The sequence below is a fragment of the Corvus hawaiiensis genome, chromosome 20 (genome assembly GCF_020740725.1).
Source record: "Corvus hawaiiensis isolate bCorHaw1 chromosome 20, bCorHaw1.pri.cur, whole genome shotgun sequence".
NCBI lineage: Eukaryota > Metazoa > Chordata > Aves > Passeriformes > Corvidae > Corvus > Corvus hawaiiensis.
The window spans coordinates 3,550,776-3,568,403 of NC_063232.1; the positions used below are offsets into that span (position 1 = coordinate 3,550,776).

The 17,628-nt window shown below is 47.8% G+C and overlaps 1 protein-coding gene across 3 annotated transcripts in view; it reads right to left on the reverse strand.

Annotated features, from left to right (window-relative positions):
• Positions 1–12: 12 nt before the first annotated feature.
• Positions 13–17,628, reverse strand: part of PIGL (phosphatidylinositol glycan anchor biosynthesis class L) — a 54,450-nt gene continuing 36,834 nt past the window's right edge. For 2 of the 3 annotated variants that reach the window (XM_048324637.1, XM_048324634.1), the window contains 5 exons: positions 13,941–14,008; positions 6,901–7,023; positions 6,403–6,434; positions 1,732–1,865; positions 13–619 (listed from right to left, as the gene is read on the reverse strand). In XM_048324637.1, the coding sequence (XP_048180594.1) occupies positions 521–619; positions 1,732–1,865; positions 6,403–6,434; positions 6,901–7,023; positions 13,941–14,008 (456 nt within the window). In that variant the 3' untranslated portion in view covers positions 13–520. The remainder of the gene's footprint in view (positions 620–1,731; positions 1,866–6,402; positions 6,435–6,900; positions 7,024–13,940; positions 14,009–17,628) is intronic. The other variant, XM_048324638.1, reaches the window with a different exon arrangement.

Here is a 17,628-nt window from a genome sequence, read left to right on the forward strand (position 1 = left end):
GATTAGAAAAAATTGCATGATTTCTGATGTTTTATTCAAAAGCTTTGGCTTTTTAAAGTTCTCACTGAATAACAAAGGTGCTGTGGTTGTGGTATCTGTGGAAATAGCATGATCTTTGAAAAGTTACTCCTGATACCTGGATTTTACAAAGGCACCGAGAGATAGTTGCCAAGCAGTCCTTGCAGCTGTATCTTCTTGGGGAAAGAGTTTGTGCCGTATCTTCTCCAATGCAGAATCCTCCTGGGCTTGACTCCCAATTAAAGTTAATCCGAATTTCTCACTTTATTTAAGCTTCTATGGTGAGAAAATAAGAGTAGCTGTTAACCTTGTTCTCAATGTATCAGGCAACAAGGTATTCGGGAGAAAGTTCACCCAGCCTGGGCTTTGTAGTGTGAAGAATGCCACACAAAGAGTACCCTGTCCTCTTGAGCACCTAGCATAGGAGTTTTCTGGCGTCCTGGGCCTGGCACAGTCTTTTTTTGCTCATTCTTTTACTCCTGGAGCTGTGAGTGATGTCCTGTCAGAGCAGGCGCAGTGAATTGACCACCAGGTAACGAGAGAAGAGCAGGTAGAGCTGGCGGAACCAGAGGAGTTGGCTGCGATGGCACCGCATGGCTCTCTAGGAGGAAAAACAGTGCAGAGAGCATTAAAAGAACCTTCCAGAGCTGATGTGAGGGCAGTTTTCCTGCTCCTGCTGTGAGGGTCAGTGCCCATTCATAGGACAGCCTGTTTTCAGTGAGCAGGGAGAAGCAGAGGAGGTGGAAGGCTGCCTAAGCTCTGGGCCAGGAGGGCAGGAGAGGCCTGTCTGCCCCCAAGTCTGGTGGTGTGCTGCCTGATGTTCAGAGGGTCCTGCTAGAAAGGAGACTTTATATGTCACTTCTAACTCCTCCTCCCCAAGTGATCCCTGGCCTCAGTGTTCACATGCTGGGAAGCAGGACCCCGATAGGCGTCTCTGGGAACACCTCTGCTCCTTCTGACCACACACTGCCAGCTGCAACTGAGTCTATTTATAGTGCACCAGCCTAGAAAGGTCAGATTTCAGGAACAAAAATACATGGGGATAATGAACACCACCTTTATCCAAGCTTTTCTGTAAGTAAATCTATCTTTTAGCAGCCTCAGAAGCAGGAAAAGTCTTAATTTGTGAATTAGCAGCACTGTTTGCTGGGTAAATATTTTCATGCTATGGAAGGCAAGCTAATCAGACTCTGATATAGGGAACTGTGGAGTAAATGTGTGAGAATCCTATGCAGCAAAATAGCTTAAAAATGTACAGTAAAGGAAACTTGTGAAGAGCTTTGGACCACAAGTTCACCGGCTGTCTCCATCTTTAGTTAGAGCTGTGATCCAAGGATGCTCTTCCTGCCATGCAGTCATGCCAGTCTTTAACAGGCCACTCACACGTTCAGAGTATTATGTTGGATCCAGTTTCCTTTGAAATGCATCCTTGGAAATGCACCCTACATCCTGGAGACAGTATAAAACTCAGTGCCCTGTGGCTCCTGGAGATCTCTGAGCTGCAGATCTGCTCAGCCCCATCCTGTCACGCAGCACATGAGGTAACCTGGCTTGTCCCTGTTTTAAAAATCACTGCAGACATTCCTTAGTGACATTTATAACTCATGGATACAACTATTTCTGGCATTCCCTGGGAATGTGACACTTGTGACTAAAGTGCTCACAATGATGATGAGCCACTCAAACAGGTCAAGCAGGTGCCACACATCTCACCTTGGCTTGTTCAGTCTCCTCCTCTGTGAGGATGAAGAGTGCATCCCTGGGCAGGAGGCAGGAAATGAGGACATCCAGGAAGGAAATGTACTTCCTGAAGAGATTCACTGATTCCAGCACGAGCACACGGCACCCTACACAGAGAAAGAGGAGAAATATTTCAAAACAGCAGCATTCTTGTAAGGTGCCCTTTTCTCCAGGCTCAGCAGGTCTTTGCAGCTTCCCTGTGCTGCTGGCCTTGGGAATCTTTTTTGTGTCAAAGGGGAGCAACTTCTGATGCTTTCATCAGGATTTCTGTGTGCCCAGTGCACATCTATGACCATTTGTATTGGCTCTTATTCTGTATATGACCCTTTGTACTGGTTCTTGTTCTGTAATAGCCTGTGGAAAGCAAAGCTAGCTTTGAATACCCCAAAAACTGTGTGGTTTTTTTGCTTATAATTTAAATTATTCCTACATAATTAAGCTCAAAGAAAAAGGTGCAGATGATTCTCTGAATGCTGGCACTGTATCATGTAATGGAATTTTAAAACAGTAGTTTCTGGTTCAGCTACCAAAATGAAATTTCATCTTTCTACTCCAATTCTTAGCTACAGAATAAATATTTACAAGCCTCAGGAATCAAATATTAACTCAGGCAGGCAGTTACACTTTAACAGAGTTCCTGAATTCATTGTTCAGATATTTGTGATGAAGCAGACGAAAGTAACATGTTTAAAGATTCTGCTGATGTTGTAGGGGTTTTTTTTCGGTTTTAAAGATCCCTTTGAACTCAAAAGTTAATTGCTGCTTTTTTTACCATGGCTAAATTGTCTTCACTGATGAGTTCAGAGCTACTGATGGTCCCCTTAAGAGCCTGTAGCTCTCAAGGGAGCTGCTTTGGGATTTCCTTGGCTTGGAAGCTGCTGTGATTATGTTCCACACTTCCCACATTGTATTAAAGTTTGACAGAAGAGGCCAAAGTCACAGTTTACACAGGTGGTCAGAGATGCAATTCGATTTGCAATGAGATTTCCTTCAGTGAGCCCTGAAACAGTGAAATTACACAGAAGAGACAGAACAAAGCTCTCATGGACTCCCTCTGGCACATCTCCAGGATCTTTCAATTCCTTTCTTTCTTTTCTTTTCTCCAAGGGTGTTGTTCCAACTTTTTAATAGCCTCTCCCACTCTCCAAAGCAAGACTGGTTAACTCTTCATTTTAGTATCACAGAGGGCTCCAGGGCCATGCTTCCCTTCCATTGAAGGGGACACGGGATACTGGGACCTGACTCCCCAGCAGGTCGCACAGAGCATTCACAGGAGAGATTTTCTCCTCCTGTGAGCAACAATGGGCAGGGGCAGAGCCCTTAAGGGCAGTCACCGGCGCTTCCATGCGGACAGGCGCTGACGAGCCCGTGCTGTGCCGGGCAGCGGCGGAAAATCCCCGCTGGAAGCGGCGGGCGGTGCTCGGGAGCGGCCGGGAGGTGGCGGCGTCCGCCGGCCGCGGGACGGGAGCCGGGACAGCGGGGCCCGCATCCCTTCGGCACCGCTGCCAGCAGCACCTCCTGTCCCACCCGTGCCACCGCCGTGTCCCCACCGCCGTGTCCCCACCGCCGTCCTGCCGCAGCCCCGGCCCCGGCCCCGCAAGGTCACGGCGCGTCCCGGAGCGGCAGCTGGGCAATGCCGAGCGCCCGGCAGGGCCCCGGGACGTGCGGGAATGCGAGGGCTGTGGGACCAGCACGGCCGGGACACTTCCTGACCCCGAACCTGAGCCCCTCTCCCGCTCACAGCCCGCAGGGACAAGGGACAGGCAGAGCTGTTCGGCTGCCATCCGCTCCAGTTGCTCTCCCAAGGGATGCTCTGCAGGCACAAGTGCTGCAGTTGCTCACAGAGTGCCCTGACACTTCTTTCATTCCCACTGGAGACGTTTCTTGTTTCCAAATAGCAAACTTGTGATGTGCCGTGAGTGGGGGAACCACTCTTCCCCTTTCTCTGTAGAGATCCTCTGGGCTGCTGCTGTGGTAGTTTCAGAGGAGTGAATTAGTACAGTGCTGCTCCTGTCAGCATTCCCACTGGCACCTGTTTGCTTTTCAAACACGGGACAATGGGTCTTTCCTTCCCTGGATGGTTTTAATGGACTCTGGCAATGCCACATCAATTCCTACTCACAGTGATGGGAAGAGAGGCCTGGCACAGGGTCACCCAGCACCAATCTCTGAAGGAGGCTGCTCTGTTAACCAAATGTGCTCTCCCTTTCCTCAATCTCTTTCCCTGAGAAATATTAATTCATGGAACAATTACACCCTTTTGTTCCCCAAAGCTAAGCAATAAGGGCTCAAAACCATGGCAAGTGATTTTAGTGTGGATGGGTCAACCTGCTGGGCCCTCCTCGGTCAGATCAGGCTAAGTGGTGGAATTCGGCTCCCCAAAAAGAAGGGCAGTGTAAGAGCCCTCTGTGTCAGTGATCTGACCAGGATTTCCATGTGCTGACAGCAAAGCCTGCTCTGCATGGCAATGTGAGATGACATGAAGCAGGGAAGGAATGTACAGTCCAGGGAGAGATGGAAAAGTGTTCAGAGAAACATGCACGGGGTGAGAGCAGTGCTGCCATTGAGGAGTCTGCTCCTGTGACACCAGCAGGTGAAGCTTGTCAGAGCCTGCTGTGCCTGTGACCTGGGCAGGATGGGATTAGCAGTGTAATGCAACCTCTCCAGGTTGGCAGAAAGGGCAGGATCAATATAGCTCATGGATTAGGCCGAGAATAGAAGTGTGTGAAGCCTGCAGCCTGCTCAGCTTGGCTTTCTGCTTCCAAATCACTCAGGCAGCAAGGATGCCTAGAATGAGGAGTGCCTGAGTGAGCACTGTGTATGCTGCAGGCCTGCACTGGTCCTGAAGGAAGGAGGCACAGGTTCTTCTGGAAGAGCACTGGTTATAGCTGGAAGGGGTCAGTGGCAGGGGTGGGAGCACATCCAGCAGTTGTCTTGGCTTCTTGAAACAAGTGCTTGTGCCTGGGCTGGAGAACTTCATTACAGGTTATAAAAAGCCTGTTGTGTTTGTGCTGGCGAAAGGCATTAGAAAGCAAAGCAGGATATTTAGGGTGCTCATTTGCATATCACTGAGGCAATGCAAGGCTTAGCTGGCTTTTGCATTTGCAGGGAGATTTTCTGTGGATTCCCTGATCACATGGGCTTACACAGGCTCACCCACAAACAGTTCCCTCTTACCAAGAGCAGCGCAGCACTTTTCCATGGCCTGAACATGCCTTTCTGTTCCATCCAGCCAGCCTCAATCCCAGCATCACTCGTTTCATTAAGCCCCTCTGATGCACAGCCCTGCACGCCTGCCAGATCAAATTATAAATACTGGGAATTTCAATGAGACTGGAACTATATTTGGAAAGGCTTAGCGTAAGCAGCAGCATGGGAGCTCCCCGTTCCTTTGGTGTTTGTAGGTCATGTCAGATGTGATGTAATCAGAACAGCAAGGCTTGCACAGAGCTCCAGCAGTCTCTTGATGCTGCTGGAGAAATGGAAATGTTCTCTATATGTGGGTCTATTTCAAACCTGAATGGATTTGAGGCACAGCCCATATTCAGGACCAGAGTGAATCTCACAAACCTGCATGAGCAGCACATGAAAGTGGCTCGGTGTAGATGGGGCCTGACAGCCAGCAGTGACATCAACCACTGCAGGTCCTTGTCCTTTGTGCTGCACACAGCACACAGAGCTCTGCTGCATCCCAAGGCTGAACAAAGAAAAGGTCCTAGGAAAGAAGCTGGCACTAATACTCCTCTTTCATAAACTGGGGAACTGAAGGGACTAGAGTCAGAGCTCAGCTTAAGGGCATTCTGCCATCTTGGCTCATGCTGTCTCATTAGGCCTGCAACTTCCTGCTAGCAGAGAATTAAAACTGATTTGCTGTGACTCATTCAAATCCTACAATGATTTGGGAATTAGCATTAAAGGAACACAGCCTGGATGGCTGCTGAGGGAGCAGGAGGTTCACTGGGTGGGCCTGGCTGAGCCACCTTCCTATGCTCTGTCCAAACAGCTGAGTGGCAGCTTTGTGCTTAAACGAGGTCCATACATTTGTCCCTGGGCAGGCACTGTTTGCTAGAGATAAGGGCTGCAGCTCTACTCTACAAAAGGGCTCAGTAACAACCTCCTTCTGTACTTTGTTTCTTTCCTTTCCCTACTGGTACAGAGAATTTCTCAGAGATTCTTGCTCACAGGTGGAAGAAGCCACTACAGTTTGTTGTGCCACTGCAGATTTCAGATTCCTTTCCTGAGCACATTTTGATGGAGGCTTAACTTGCTACATGCAAACGTTTTTGGCTAAGGTGGTAATTGTTTCTGAGGCTTTTGTCATAAAAAGGAAAAAGGCTTGTAAGCAAGACGTGACCAAAACCTCTGTAACTAAGCTGAGAGACCTGGAAAGAGCACTCAAATTCACCCAAGAGGCACAGGCCAGACACTGCATCACACCACTGAGGCAGGACAACCCCAAGGGACTGAAAAGTGACTGTAGAGAAGCCTGAGCTGGTAAAAAATTGCAGGCAGATAAATGTTCAGCTGTGGGTTTCATTTGCAGTGCAGGGCTGAGTTGGGCAGCTGGAACCCTGGACACAACAGTGATGTAAAGGACTGCAGGGTGGGGATGTAAGGTTGGGATGGGAGGTGATGGACTCCTACCTTCAGGTAACTTCCCCTCTGAATGCAGGTACCTGTGAAAGAAGAGATACAAGGTGGTCAACACTCAGTGGAGTTACTCAAACCCTGATTTTACAGGTATAAACTCTGCACACTAAACCAACCCTTGTCATTTAACACATACACACACAGACAATGGCCAATCTTGTGAGAAGCTTCAGGAGCCCATACTGGATGCACCTCAGGCAAGGATAAGCCTCATTCCCCACACTATTCTGCCATTCCTTTCCTCATTCTGGCTGCTGGGACACGTCACAAATAAGCTCCATAAATCAAATTCACTCTCAGACTTCTCAAGGGAAACGCAAGAGGCTACCAAAGGCTGTTCACCCCTGAGAGCACCTCTGGCTGTTTAAAGCCCAGGCTCTGCTGGCCAGGGGCATTGTCTCAGTGGCTGCTCCTCTTGGGGCACCAGCTCTTTTTTTCCTAACCCAGGCTGGCACTGGGACATCTGAGAAGATGCTCTGGCTTTTTGCTCACCAAGACTTTGATCCCTTCATGACTTTGTCCTGGGGAGTCTCTGTAGCAAAACAGAACGACAGGAGCACTATGGGGGATGGGAATGGCGATGGCACTTCCATCAAGAAGCGTAAGCAAATGACCCTGAGAGGGTGAGGGCATCAGAGAGTGTTAACTTCAATTCCTTTTTAATTCTCTTGTTTTTTCTGCTCGTGACTTCGGAGCACTTGTGCTGACACTCCCGTATGCATTGCCTGGATTTGGCCCACGGCAGGGCTGGGAAGCAGCAGGTCTCCAGCAGATGGCACTCAGGTCTGTCCCACACCCAGTCCTGCTCTTCCAGGAGAAAAAGAAATCCAAACAATGGAACATTTGCCAAAAGGAGAAAGGAAATAATAATAAAAAAAAGTTATTTAACCCTGTGTAATATTTAAAGAGATTGTTATCACCTTACAGTGGTGTATTTAACAAAGGACAATGTCCCAGTTCATGTGTAAATCAGCCAGGATAAAACATGCATTATATGTAAACTGCTGTGTTTCTCCAGTCACTTTCAAACTAGGATTATCTCTGGCTATTGGTTAAGTTCAAGGAAAAGGATTAGCTACACAGGCCTAGACAAAATAGGAAGCACGGAGTGATGAATACCCAATGCAATACAAAGCAAAAGTCAAGCCAGAAATGCAGGTCATGACAGAACTCAAACAGCAATCAGAAAACATATTTAAACAGACTCTCCTGCCAGTGGTGTCCTCTGCTCCAGAGCCAGAGCAATGCCATCTCCTACTAAACAATGGCCTTGGAATACTGACTTGACCACCTTCTACCCCACCACTCAAGTCTTACTGCTCTGACAAAGATTGTTAAATGTTGCCTTGTAATTTAAATATCTCCATTAATATCTGCTCTGCTCTTCTGCCAGAGGTTTCTTCCCCCACAAGTGGAATCTGGCCACCCAAAGAAATGATTCAGCACTTGGTACAGTTAGCAGGGTGGGAACCTTTTAGAATAAGCTTGGAGATAAAGCAGTGAGTGGTTGTGAAATTTGGCAAGCTCTCTAAAGGGCCAGTGTCTGTTCTGGGTGTGCTGCTCCGCCATGAAGGCACCGTCAAAGCGCTGAGCTGCTCCAAGAGGGAACTAATAATAACCATTCCTGTCACTAGAAACAGGAGTGAGAGATCCAGCTCATAGGGAAATGTTTCAGCAGGAGCAGGGAGCATCTTCAGCAGGGAAGAAGAGCTTGATTCAGCAGCAAATTAAGGAGTTTGTGCTTGTGTAAAGGTTCAGGGAGACACAAACTCTGTTTGGTTACTGAAAGGTCCTCAAAGCTGCTACCAGCAGACCTGTCACTCATCCGGAAGAACAGGCATGAAGAAACTGCATCTCTCCTCATCCTTTTTGTCCCAATCCAAATGCTTCAGTTCTCAGCAAGGCTCAGTGCAGAGCCCTGGGAACGGGCTCCACCCAGCTCTATGCGCAGAGGAATTGCAGCCTTGCTCATTTGTATTTCTCTGTGGTTGCAGAGAGGGAGAGAAACACGAAGCTCTACCTCCTGCACACGTTCACAAAATGAGCCAATCCACTCCCAAATCCATCTTCTCGCTCCCATCTCCACCCTGCTGGAGCGTCTCCGTGGGACACTTCCAAGTAGGGGAGAGGTTGCAGCTCTCAGTTGTTGCCATTTTGGGAATGTTGTTTTACAGATTGGACTTGCTGTGGTTTGGGCGAAATGAAAGAGTTTGGCATAAAAAAATCTCAAAAAGTAAAACACAAACAGGCTCTTTTTCAGGAGATTTTTCCATATGGGTGGGTTTTTTTTTCCCCCAGAGAGACTTTTTATAATCCTTTTTAAACATGAAGTGACCTAAGGTGGCTTGTTCCCACCCACTGCCCAAGTGCCAGAGGCTGGTGATTACAGGATACCTCTCCCTGCACCCTCTCTGTTATGCCTGTGGTAGGTTCAGATCCACATGTGAGACCCTCTGCAGTGAAGAAGTTGCAAAGGCTGTGAGACATCCAAAGGCTCCAACTATTTCTGCCCTGCAAGAACTCAGCCCCAGCTCCTCCCTCAAGGCCCAGCTGCTTTGAAGGCTGTTGCTGCCTGCAGCCATCAGCTCCATCTGCTCAACAGAAACACTGAAATGCAAACTGCAGGACGGAGCTCGCTCCCAAATTCCCTGTCTTCACTCAGGCATCCTCAAGGAAAGGTGTGAGTGGGTCAGCTCCTATGTGGCACTGACCAGTGAAACCTCCCAACCTGTTCCAAGGGGAACAAGTCAAGATGGAGCTGAAACCTCGGTCCTGGGGAGCACAGAACTCCTCTGGGGCTCATGCCCACGTGGGTGTGTTAAGGTTTGGGTGATGTTCTGTTTGATGAGAAGTTGTTCATTTAATTCAATGACTTCACTCTCCAGTTTCCCAAGCCAGAGGCAAAACCCTTCACTGAACTGACTGCTGGCTGCTGTCGAGCACTGGGGAAATACAGTTTTGAAGAGCACGGCAAAGAATGGATGTCTTAAAGCTGCGTTGGGGCTCCATTTAGGATTCCAGCCTCTAATCTGCCCGATTAATCTGATGAAACAGATGTGAAGGAGGAAGAACAGGCATTCTCCTAGGAATCACAGAGACATTAGAAGGATATACTTGCCAGATGTTGGATGTTTGCTCTCTGGAATGCCTCCTCCCTCCCTAACTGGACTTTCTGGCTCCATTTCCATGCACCCTGAACTACACCATGGAGCAACAGTTTGTACAACTCTGTACTCACACATGGGACAGGGGCAAAAGATGGTTCTGCCAGTGGCAATTCAGAGATCTTCCAGCTGACAGAGCTGTCCCTGGCTCTGTGCTTTGGGCCCCTGCACTGTCTGGGAGAAGAATGTGCAGTGTCACTGCTCCACTTGCTGCTAGCAGCCCAGTGATACTGGGAAGGACACCCCAGCTTTAATCTTAATGGCTCTTGACAATGCCATGGAAGGGCACTGGGATGGATGAACCTGGCCAAATTAAGGAATGAGGGAAAGGAATAAAGGAATGAGATAAAATGTAGAAAACTATGGGATGTATGCCAGTGCAGAGAGCTTTGAGGGGAAGTCTCAAGGATAGACAGCAGAGGACAATTCTGTCTCAGCTTTATGGGGACAGTCTGGCTGCAACCACAGCCATCACTCACATAAGCTCCCCCAGGACATTGAAGATCAGTAAACCAAGTGAGAAATGCATGGGCTGCAGCTGCTGAAAGGAGGGAGAGATCTTCCAGCAACACACTGTAAGAAGGCACCAAATAAAAATGGTAAATGGGATATTATCCACCATTATCAAGCTAATCATCCAAACCTGGCTTCCTCTCTGTCCTTTAAGACCTGGCTTTGGAAACTCAACACAAGAATTGTGCTTTGTTGGGGTGGGATGCACTTGGTAGCCTCTGAGAATGGCTCCCACCAAGTGGCATTGGCTGCACACTGCTCTGCTCATTGTTTCCACACACGGATTTGCAGCTGGCATTTAACCAACCCTCCTCTTCCAGGGAGCCTCAGTGCAGCCCTTCTGCACAATGTCCAAGGCATTCAGGGATGGGGCATTCAGTGACCAGGCTGGGACATGGAAGTGCAACAAGGCATTGGTGGCACTCAGGCTGCATCCTAATCAACTGCTGAGTGATAAAGCTTCCAAATATTGTCTCTGCACAGCCTCATTTACAACCTGCCACAGAGCTGGTGAATGTTAAAAAGCATCCTGCAGGACTGAGAGGTGTTTTTCCAAATGGAATTGACGAGAATAGGCTCAGCTAATGATTCCTTGATGTAGCTTTTTATATGGCATCATTGATAGAAGTTTTATGGATGCAGTTGCTATAACAACATAATGCACAGTGGTTAAATATAGCAGCTCCTATTTTCCACTCAGTTTGCTCTGCCCTAAGCAGACAAGACTATTCTTTTCTGTTCTAGCTAGGATGAAATGGATTTAATAACTCACTAAAGAAAACAAGTGGTACAGTCCTTCCTCCTCCTCACAAAGATGATTCCTCTCCATCCTAAGCAAGCAAACAACAAACCAAACAGCCCCCATTTGCCAGGCTCCTGGGCAAGAGGGCTTGTTTAAAATCAAAATGCACAGTGACTCATGCAAAACTAAACCACCTTGATATTACATGTGATCTCAGTGCAGGCACTGTCATTTCAGAGTGCAGGAAAGAGAGGTTCTCCAATATTCCTGTCACACAGTATTTACCAAGCTCATTACCACAGTGCCTAGTGACTGGCCAAATGCTGAGGGGGGATAAAGTGACCTGGTTGTCACTCAAAACCTGCTCTTCCTTGTGGATGAGCGTAACGGATCCAACCTCCCATGGCCACAGGAAAAGCTCCTGTTTTGAGGGATAAGAGAGAATCATGTTGCCAAATCAAGCTACAGGAGATTGCTTCCAGTTCTTCCTGCTTTGCTGCAGTGGGTTTTTCTTGGGTTTGGGCTGGTTTTTTTTCCGTCTGGGAGCCAGAACTGAAATACTCCCAGGGGAGACTGAAATCAAATAGCAATTTGTGTTCCTCTCCCACCCTGTTTTTTCTTATTTTTCCCTTGCAGAAGAACAAATCCACCCTTGAACCTTGGTGTTTCCCAGTTCCTCCCAGATCTGAAGGCCAGGCAGGCACACAGCAGCAGCTGGACTCCTGCAAGCTGTCAGGAGGAAGGTTGCTGCAAGGGAAAGAACTCATTTCTTCTGAGTAGTTCCTGCTCCTTTGAACATAACTTCTGTTCCAGACACTGGAAAGAATATTTATGCTCTTAGCAGACAATACTGAGCATCTGCTCAGCTACGACCATTTCCTGAACTGTTTTATTCCTTGAAGCTGTTCAATAATTTGCACCTCCTGAAGCGAAGAGCTGTGAGAGGAGTCAGCCTGTTATACCCCTGTTCTTGCAGAAAGTAATGTCATGGAAGTGAGCACCAGCCTGTCTCCCAGAGACTGGGAGCATCCAGAAGAGCTGAGGATCACTGCACCAGCCCTCTGCTGCATCCTTTCCTCCACTTTTCACAGTGGAGGCAGAACCCTGCAGGACTTGTTTAGAGATGGTTAATAAATACATTGCAGTTGATACCTAGAGGGGAGAGGTCGTTTGCCTTTCTCTTGCCATGTAGCACTGGGGCCCCAGGGGCAGCCACTGCTGCTCTGCAGAGCTCTGCTGGCACAGGGGGACAGGAGAAGCCTCAGTTTATGCTCCCAGTGCTGCCTGTACTGGCCAACATGTGAGAACTCATCAGGGCACCGAGAGTCAGGAGTGATACAGTCACGCTCTACTTCCTCCATAACACAAACTGAAAAATAATGAGGGCAAGCAAGCCACTAAAAATAAACTTAACCTTTCAGCAGCCACAGTGTCACTCCTGCCACATGCAGATGATGGGGCTACCATGATTAATTCTGCTGATTCAGGACTGGAAGGGAGACAAGACATAAACCAGCCCTTAGTTAATGAGAACTGCTCATGCTCTGGTGTCCCTATCAGCACAGATCTCATCAGCTCAGACAATGTTCTGCTCTAGCTGAGGACCAATGCAAAGCTCTGAGTTCAAGGGAATTGTAGACAATGAGCATTTCCTGGTAACATGCTCTGAGACAAGTAGAGGGTTAAATCCCCACTGCACACACAGGAAACCTAAAGCATGAAGGTGGGAAAGTGATTTCTGCACAGCCACAAAGTAAGACATGGGTAGAACTGGGATCAAAATCAAGAGTTTTCCTTAAATTTCTCATATATAACTCAGCTGCTAGCTTGTTTTCCCATGATCTCTTCAGGGTGGAGGACACCTAACAGCCTGCCCTCCATTCCTCTTTGTAGGTCCTACAGCAGTTGACTGAGCAAACAGGCAGCTGGAAGCTCTTTAGTCCCTCTGTGCCAATGGTGTGAACACTGGTCATCAACCTCTGCTCCTCAGTCATCAACCTCTGCTCAACCTCTGCCCCTCGGTCATCAGCCTCTGCTCAACCTCTGCTCACTCCTCAAACAACTGTGCCCGAAACCATCTCCACATTCAGCCCAAACAAAGACACTGTTTGCTTTAACTCCACCCCCTCTCCTCTGTCAGGCTATTTCAGAAGTTGCTGGGAAAAGCCATGATCCCCCTCTAACACTGAGTTCCAGCCATCAAAGCTCTCAGCATCTTCCCAGAGGAGCTGAAGGTCCCAGTATGGGTTCTGTGGCACTGCAGCTTTCTCTAGGCAAGTGAGAAAGGCAAATCACTGTGATGTTGTCAGCAAGGAGAGCCAGAAGAATTTGTTTACTTGAATTGCACAGATGATTCAGAAAACAAATGGGTGCTATAAATACAAGCTATACTTGCAAAGAGTTCTTCTCATGCCTGGGAAAGGCAGGGGCAGCTCTGGAGGAGATCTCTCTAGGACACAGTAAGGTCTGAATGAGCAGAGGGTTAAAGTAAAATACAGTGGCTGTCTTGCCAGCAAAATTTGAGTGATTTTAAAACAGGGATTTTTGTCTGTCAACCTCACCACATCACACATCACCACGGCACGGAGACAGAGGGTCCCATAATGTAAGGAATAAAATGGTGAAGGAACTAATGGACCAATGGACTCTTCCTAAAAGTGGTAAATAGGGACAGCTCCAGCGAAAGAGCAATGTCCTTGGGTCAGAGAGGGAAATTCAGGTACCTGGGCAAGACGGCAACATCCTCTGGAACAGTGGTGCGGAACTTTCCAAAACCCAAGTGCCACCAGCTCAGGCATCAGCTATTCACATACTCTCCTCAAAGCAGAAGGGCAAAGTGATCTGTGGCATATTTTAGTGGGATCAAGGACAGGAAGAGCAAAGAGGGCCCAGTGAAAGTGAGACTGGCAAGGTCCCAGCTGATGGAACACTGAAAGATGCTGTAGGTTATTCCCAGAGCTGTGGCAGTTTCTCCAGACAGTGTTGTGTCCCACAGCCTGGCACTCAGTTGGAGCAGTGAAGTCAACACTGCCTTTGGTTCTGCTTCCACACCAGCACGACGTTGACCCTGCAGCCCCCAGGGAGGCACCCAGAGAAGTGTGCAGACACTGTACCTCACAGCAGTGTGAAGAGAGATGTGGTTGGCATGGCCACTCACTCCTCCCGCATCAAATGTCACCACCTGCAATAAAACCACAGAACAAGAAGCATTTAGGAGTGAGAGGAGGAGCCTGTGCAGCTCCCAAATTTGATATCCAACACAGCCCTGTCCCAGCCCGTTGTGTCTAACGAGTTGTTTATGTGTTGCACAATGAGGCCTTGTGTGTGAACTCCTCATGCCACAGAAACACAACTAAACAAACAAGCCACTCTGGAGCTAGATGACTACACAGCCTAACAGCTTGAACAACAGAAAGATGACAAAGACCGTGTCCCCATTGGCAGGATGCACTTGTTACTTATTACCAGGGCAAAAGGTCACTTTCAAAGTGATCTGTTGCAAATGTGTTCCTGACCCGAAAGGTCCAGCGCTATGAATCACTCTCTCCTGGATGTGAGAACATCCTCCAGTGCCTGTGGATGACAGGGTGAAGCTGCAGTTTGCTGTGCTGTGAATCAGGACATTGCTGCAACAAGAGCCACACAAGCGTGTCTGACTGGCCTGGTTCTGACGAGGCTTCACCAGAGAATTAAACAGTGATAAAATAATCCGATAGGAGAAGAAGCCTTTTTAAACCATCCGACTGCACTTTTGTACAAAAATTGATTCTCTGCAGGGAGAAATGGGAACTCCAAAATGCAGAAGTGTGTGAGCACAGCAGTGACCAGTCACTGTCCAGAGCCACTGGGGACTCACTCCCTCTGTGGGGCTGTGCACTGGGTACTTAAAGGCTCCAATGCCCAACCAAGAAGCCAGACTGGCAGCACAGAGTGTAGAGCAGACAGGGAATGTGTGCCCATCCTCTTTCCAGGGGGTGAAAGTGACAGTCCCTGGACAGTGCAAAGCTCAGTGCTTGCTCTGGGAGAAGCCCAGCAGCAGAGCTCTCCACAGCTCCCTTCTCTGGGACCAGGAAGAATTCATCAACTCCCACATTTCAGGCAATGTTTGCTTCCTTGCAAGCTTGTTCTCTCTTCAGGGAAGGAAATGCTACAGCCTTGCTCACTCACTGCACCTCCCTTCTCAAAATCTATTTTATATGCAGGGCCTGGAGCACTGGGTTAGAGATCAAGGGAAGATCAAAAGCCACCGTGCCCATCCTGCAACTTGCTCCTCCACCCTCCAGCAGGAGAGGCCCTCTCAGACATGGGGTATTGAGTCAAGAGGGAGAGGAAACACAAAGGCAGTGATAAATACTTCAAAACCCACAAACTTCAGACAAGCCTGCTTATAAACCCACCCACCCAGGACAAGCTCACAGTTAGACTTTCCACTTTGCCCAGTGGCTGCCAGCAAGCACCAGGTTGCTCTTTGCTGGCAGGAACTGGTAGGACCAAAATTGGTTTCATTCAAGAAGCATTTTCTGGTTAACCCCTATTTTATAAAGAGAAAAAGGATGTGTTTAACCTTGGCTGCTGCACATCAGCACTGCCAGAGAGCTCTGCAGGGCCTGCCATGGTGCTGAGCCCTCCCTACGGATATCAGCTTTTGGAGGAGCTCATCAGGGAAAGACATGAAATTCAGCACAGCTCAGGGAATGAACACAGCATCCTGTACTTTGCAGATAAGAAAAAAACACACTCTGAAGTCACTCCTAACTAGAGTGGCACTTTCCTAAGATGACAACATACCCCACTCAATGCAGGCAGAATAAATTCCTGTTCAGGTGAGTAACAGTGTTAGTCTGATATGGGCTGGACTTGCACTAAACCCTTTTAGTCAATGGAGACAGAGAGAGGGTTTGTCTCTTCTGCCTGGTCCCTGATTTTCATGTAACCTGTACAAACAGAACGTTTTTAAGAGTAGTACCCTTCTGTCAAAAGTGGCTGAAATTAGCCAATGGGCTCTAAAGTCTTCTGAAACATGCATGTGCACATACATATAAATACAATTGCATTATTTCTGCTTCCTTAGGAAATCAAGCTAAAAACCCCAGGCAAGCCAAAACACACATTTTTCCTTCTGCGGAGGTTACAAGAGAACAAACCAGAAGACTGAGATAAGAGACTACAGTGAGCAGACTAAATAAACTAATCACTGTTTTTACAAAACTGGCTCGGGCCAACTGTGGGAGCACAAGGCTGGGTTAGGAAATATTCTTGACATGGGAATTATCTGTTCAGAAACACCTTTGGAGGCTTTTCTTCTTCACATCTGTTTTGAAATGGAAGCTGCTGAGCTTATGTAACATCTGAACCAGCTGAAGAGACTACACAGAGCTCATTTTCAATTACTGTTGTCCAATTTACTGTTAGGACATTTACACTTGAATTGCCTGTCTCTTCCAATAAACGAATTTTTAAGTACAATTCCCAAGGTATCTGCACAGTGACTTGGCCACGGTGGCATTCCCTTTGTCTGATCCCTCTCAGCACACACCTGGCTCTGGGACAGCAGGGATGTCCCACCCTAAGTATATATCATCTAAATATCTATATATGTCATCTAACAGGGCTCTGATTCCACAGCACCACTGTACTGTTCATGACTTAAAGCAGGCAGTAATCACATGTAAATCAATCCCTCTGGCTTCAGGGATTCATTTCATTGATAAGGAATTTGAATTTCTTTCTCACATGCTGAAGATATTTTCACACGGGAGCATTTGCTCCTTCCACACAGTGCAGCTCCTGCTGCGCTGGCTTTTAACTCCTAACCTGAACCAGGCTGATGATGAAATCAAGCAAACAATCAGGACAGGATGAGAAAACCTGAACATCTTGAAAGTGTCTGGGTTAAAAACAGGCTTAGCCAGTTCTGGGAGCGAAAGGCTGGGACAATAAATATACTTCATGTGGAAATTATTGCTCAATGAAATCTTTAGGGCAAGAGGGAGTTCCCTCCCCACACCTGTTCTGAAATGGGAGCTGCTGCTGTTGCTGGTTTTTCTTCTGGGTGACCTTGGTATTCAGGAAATGGAGCTTTCACTAGTGGAAGCCAGAGCAGCAGCCAAGACAAACAGGTCCAGAAATCCCTTCCGGAGAGGGGAGAGCACAGAGGAAATTACTCAATTACCAGCAGAAGAGAAAACTCCTGAGAGGTCTGGAGTCCATGATCCTTCCCCACACCTCAAAGCTGAGGGTCTCCCTCCTCTCTCTGGTGTCATGCAGTGCTTCAAACACAGCACACATCTGCTGTGGGCACACAAAGGTCTCTGCTTTTTAGCAAGGGCCATCCCTTAAAATGCCACAGCAAGCAACTCCATTTCTCATGGCCTTCCCCCAAGCATCACTCCTTACACTCAGAGGCCATTGAGTCTGAGTTTGGAGATGTCTTTTGAGTCTGATTTAGGAGCAACAAGAGCCTGCCTGGAGCTCACACAATACTATGTAACTTCTTTTTTTACACACCAAACACTTTCTAATCTGGATCAAGACAGAGTAGCCTTGGCTGCCTCTCCCTGCAACACTGGCTTTTGCTTGTAAATCCAGCAGGCAGGAAATAATTTCCAAAGTCTATAAATTAGTTTTGGCTTTGAGTACACCAACCATTAATTTCTGTGTCTGCACTATTTAATGTAGAGCTTGGATGAAAAATGTCCCAAAAAGATTGAGCTACTCCTGGATTTGAGCAAATGAGTAACCATGTAATGGAAGGAAACTACACAGAATATGGTGGGACTCCTTGCCTTGCAATCTTCCTTT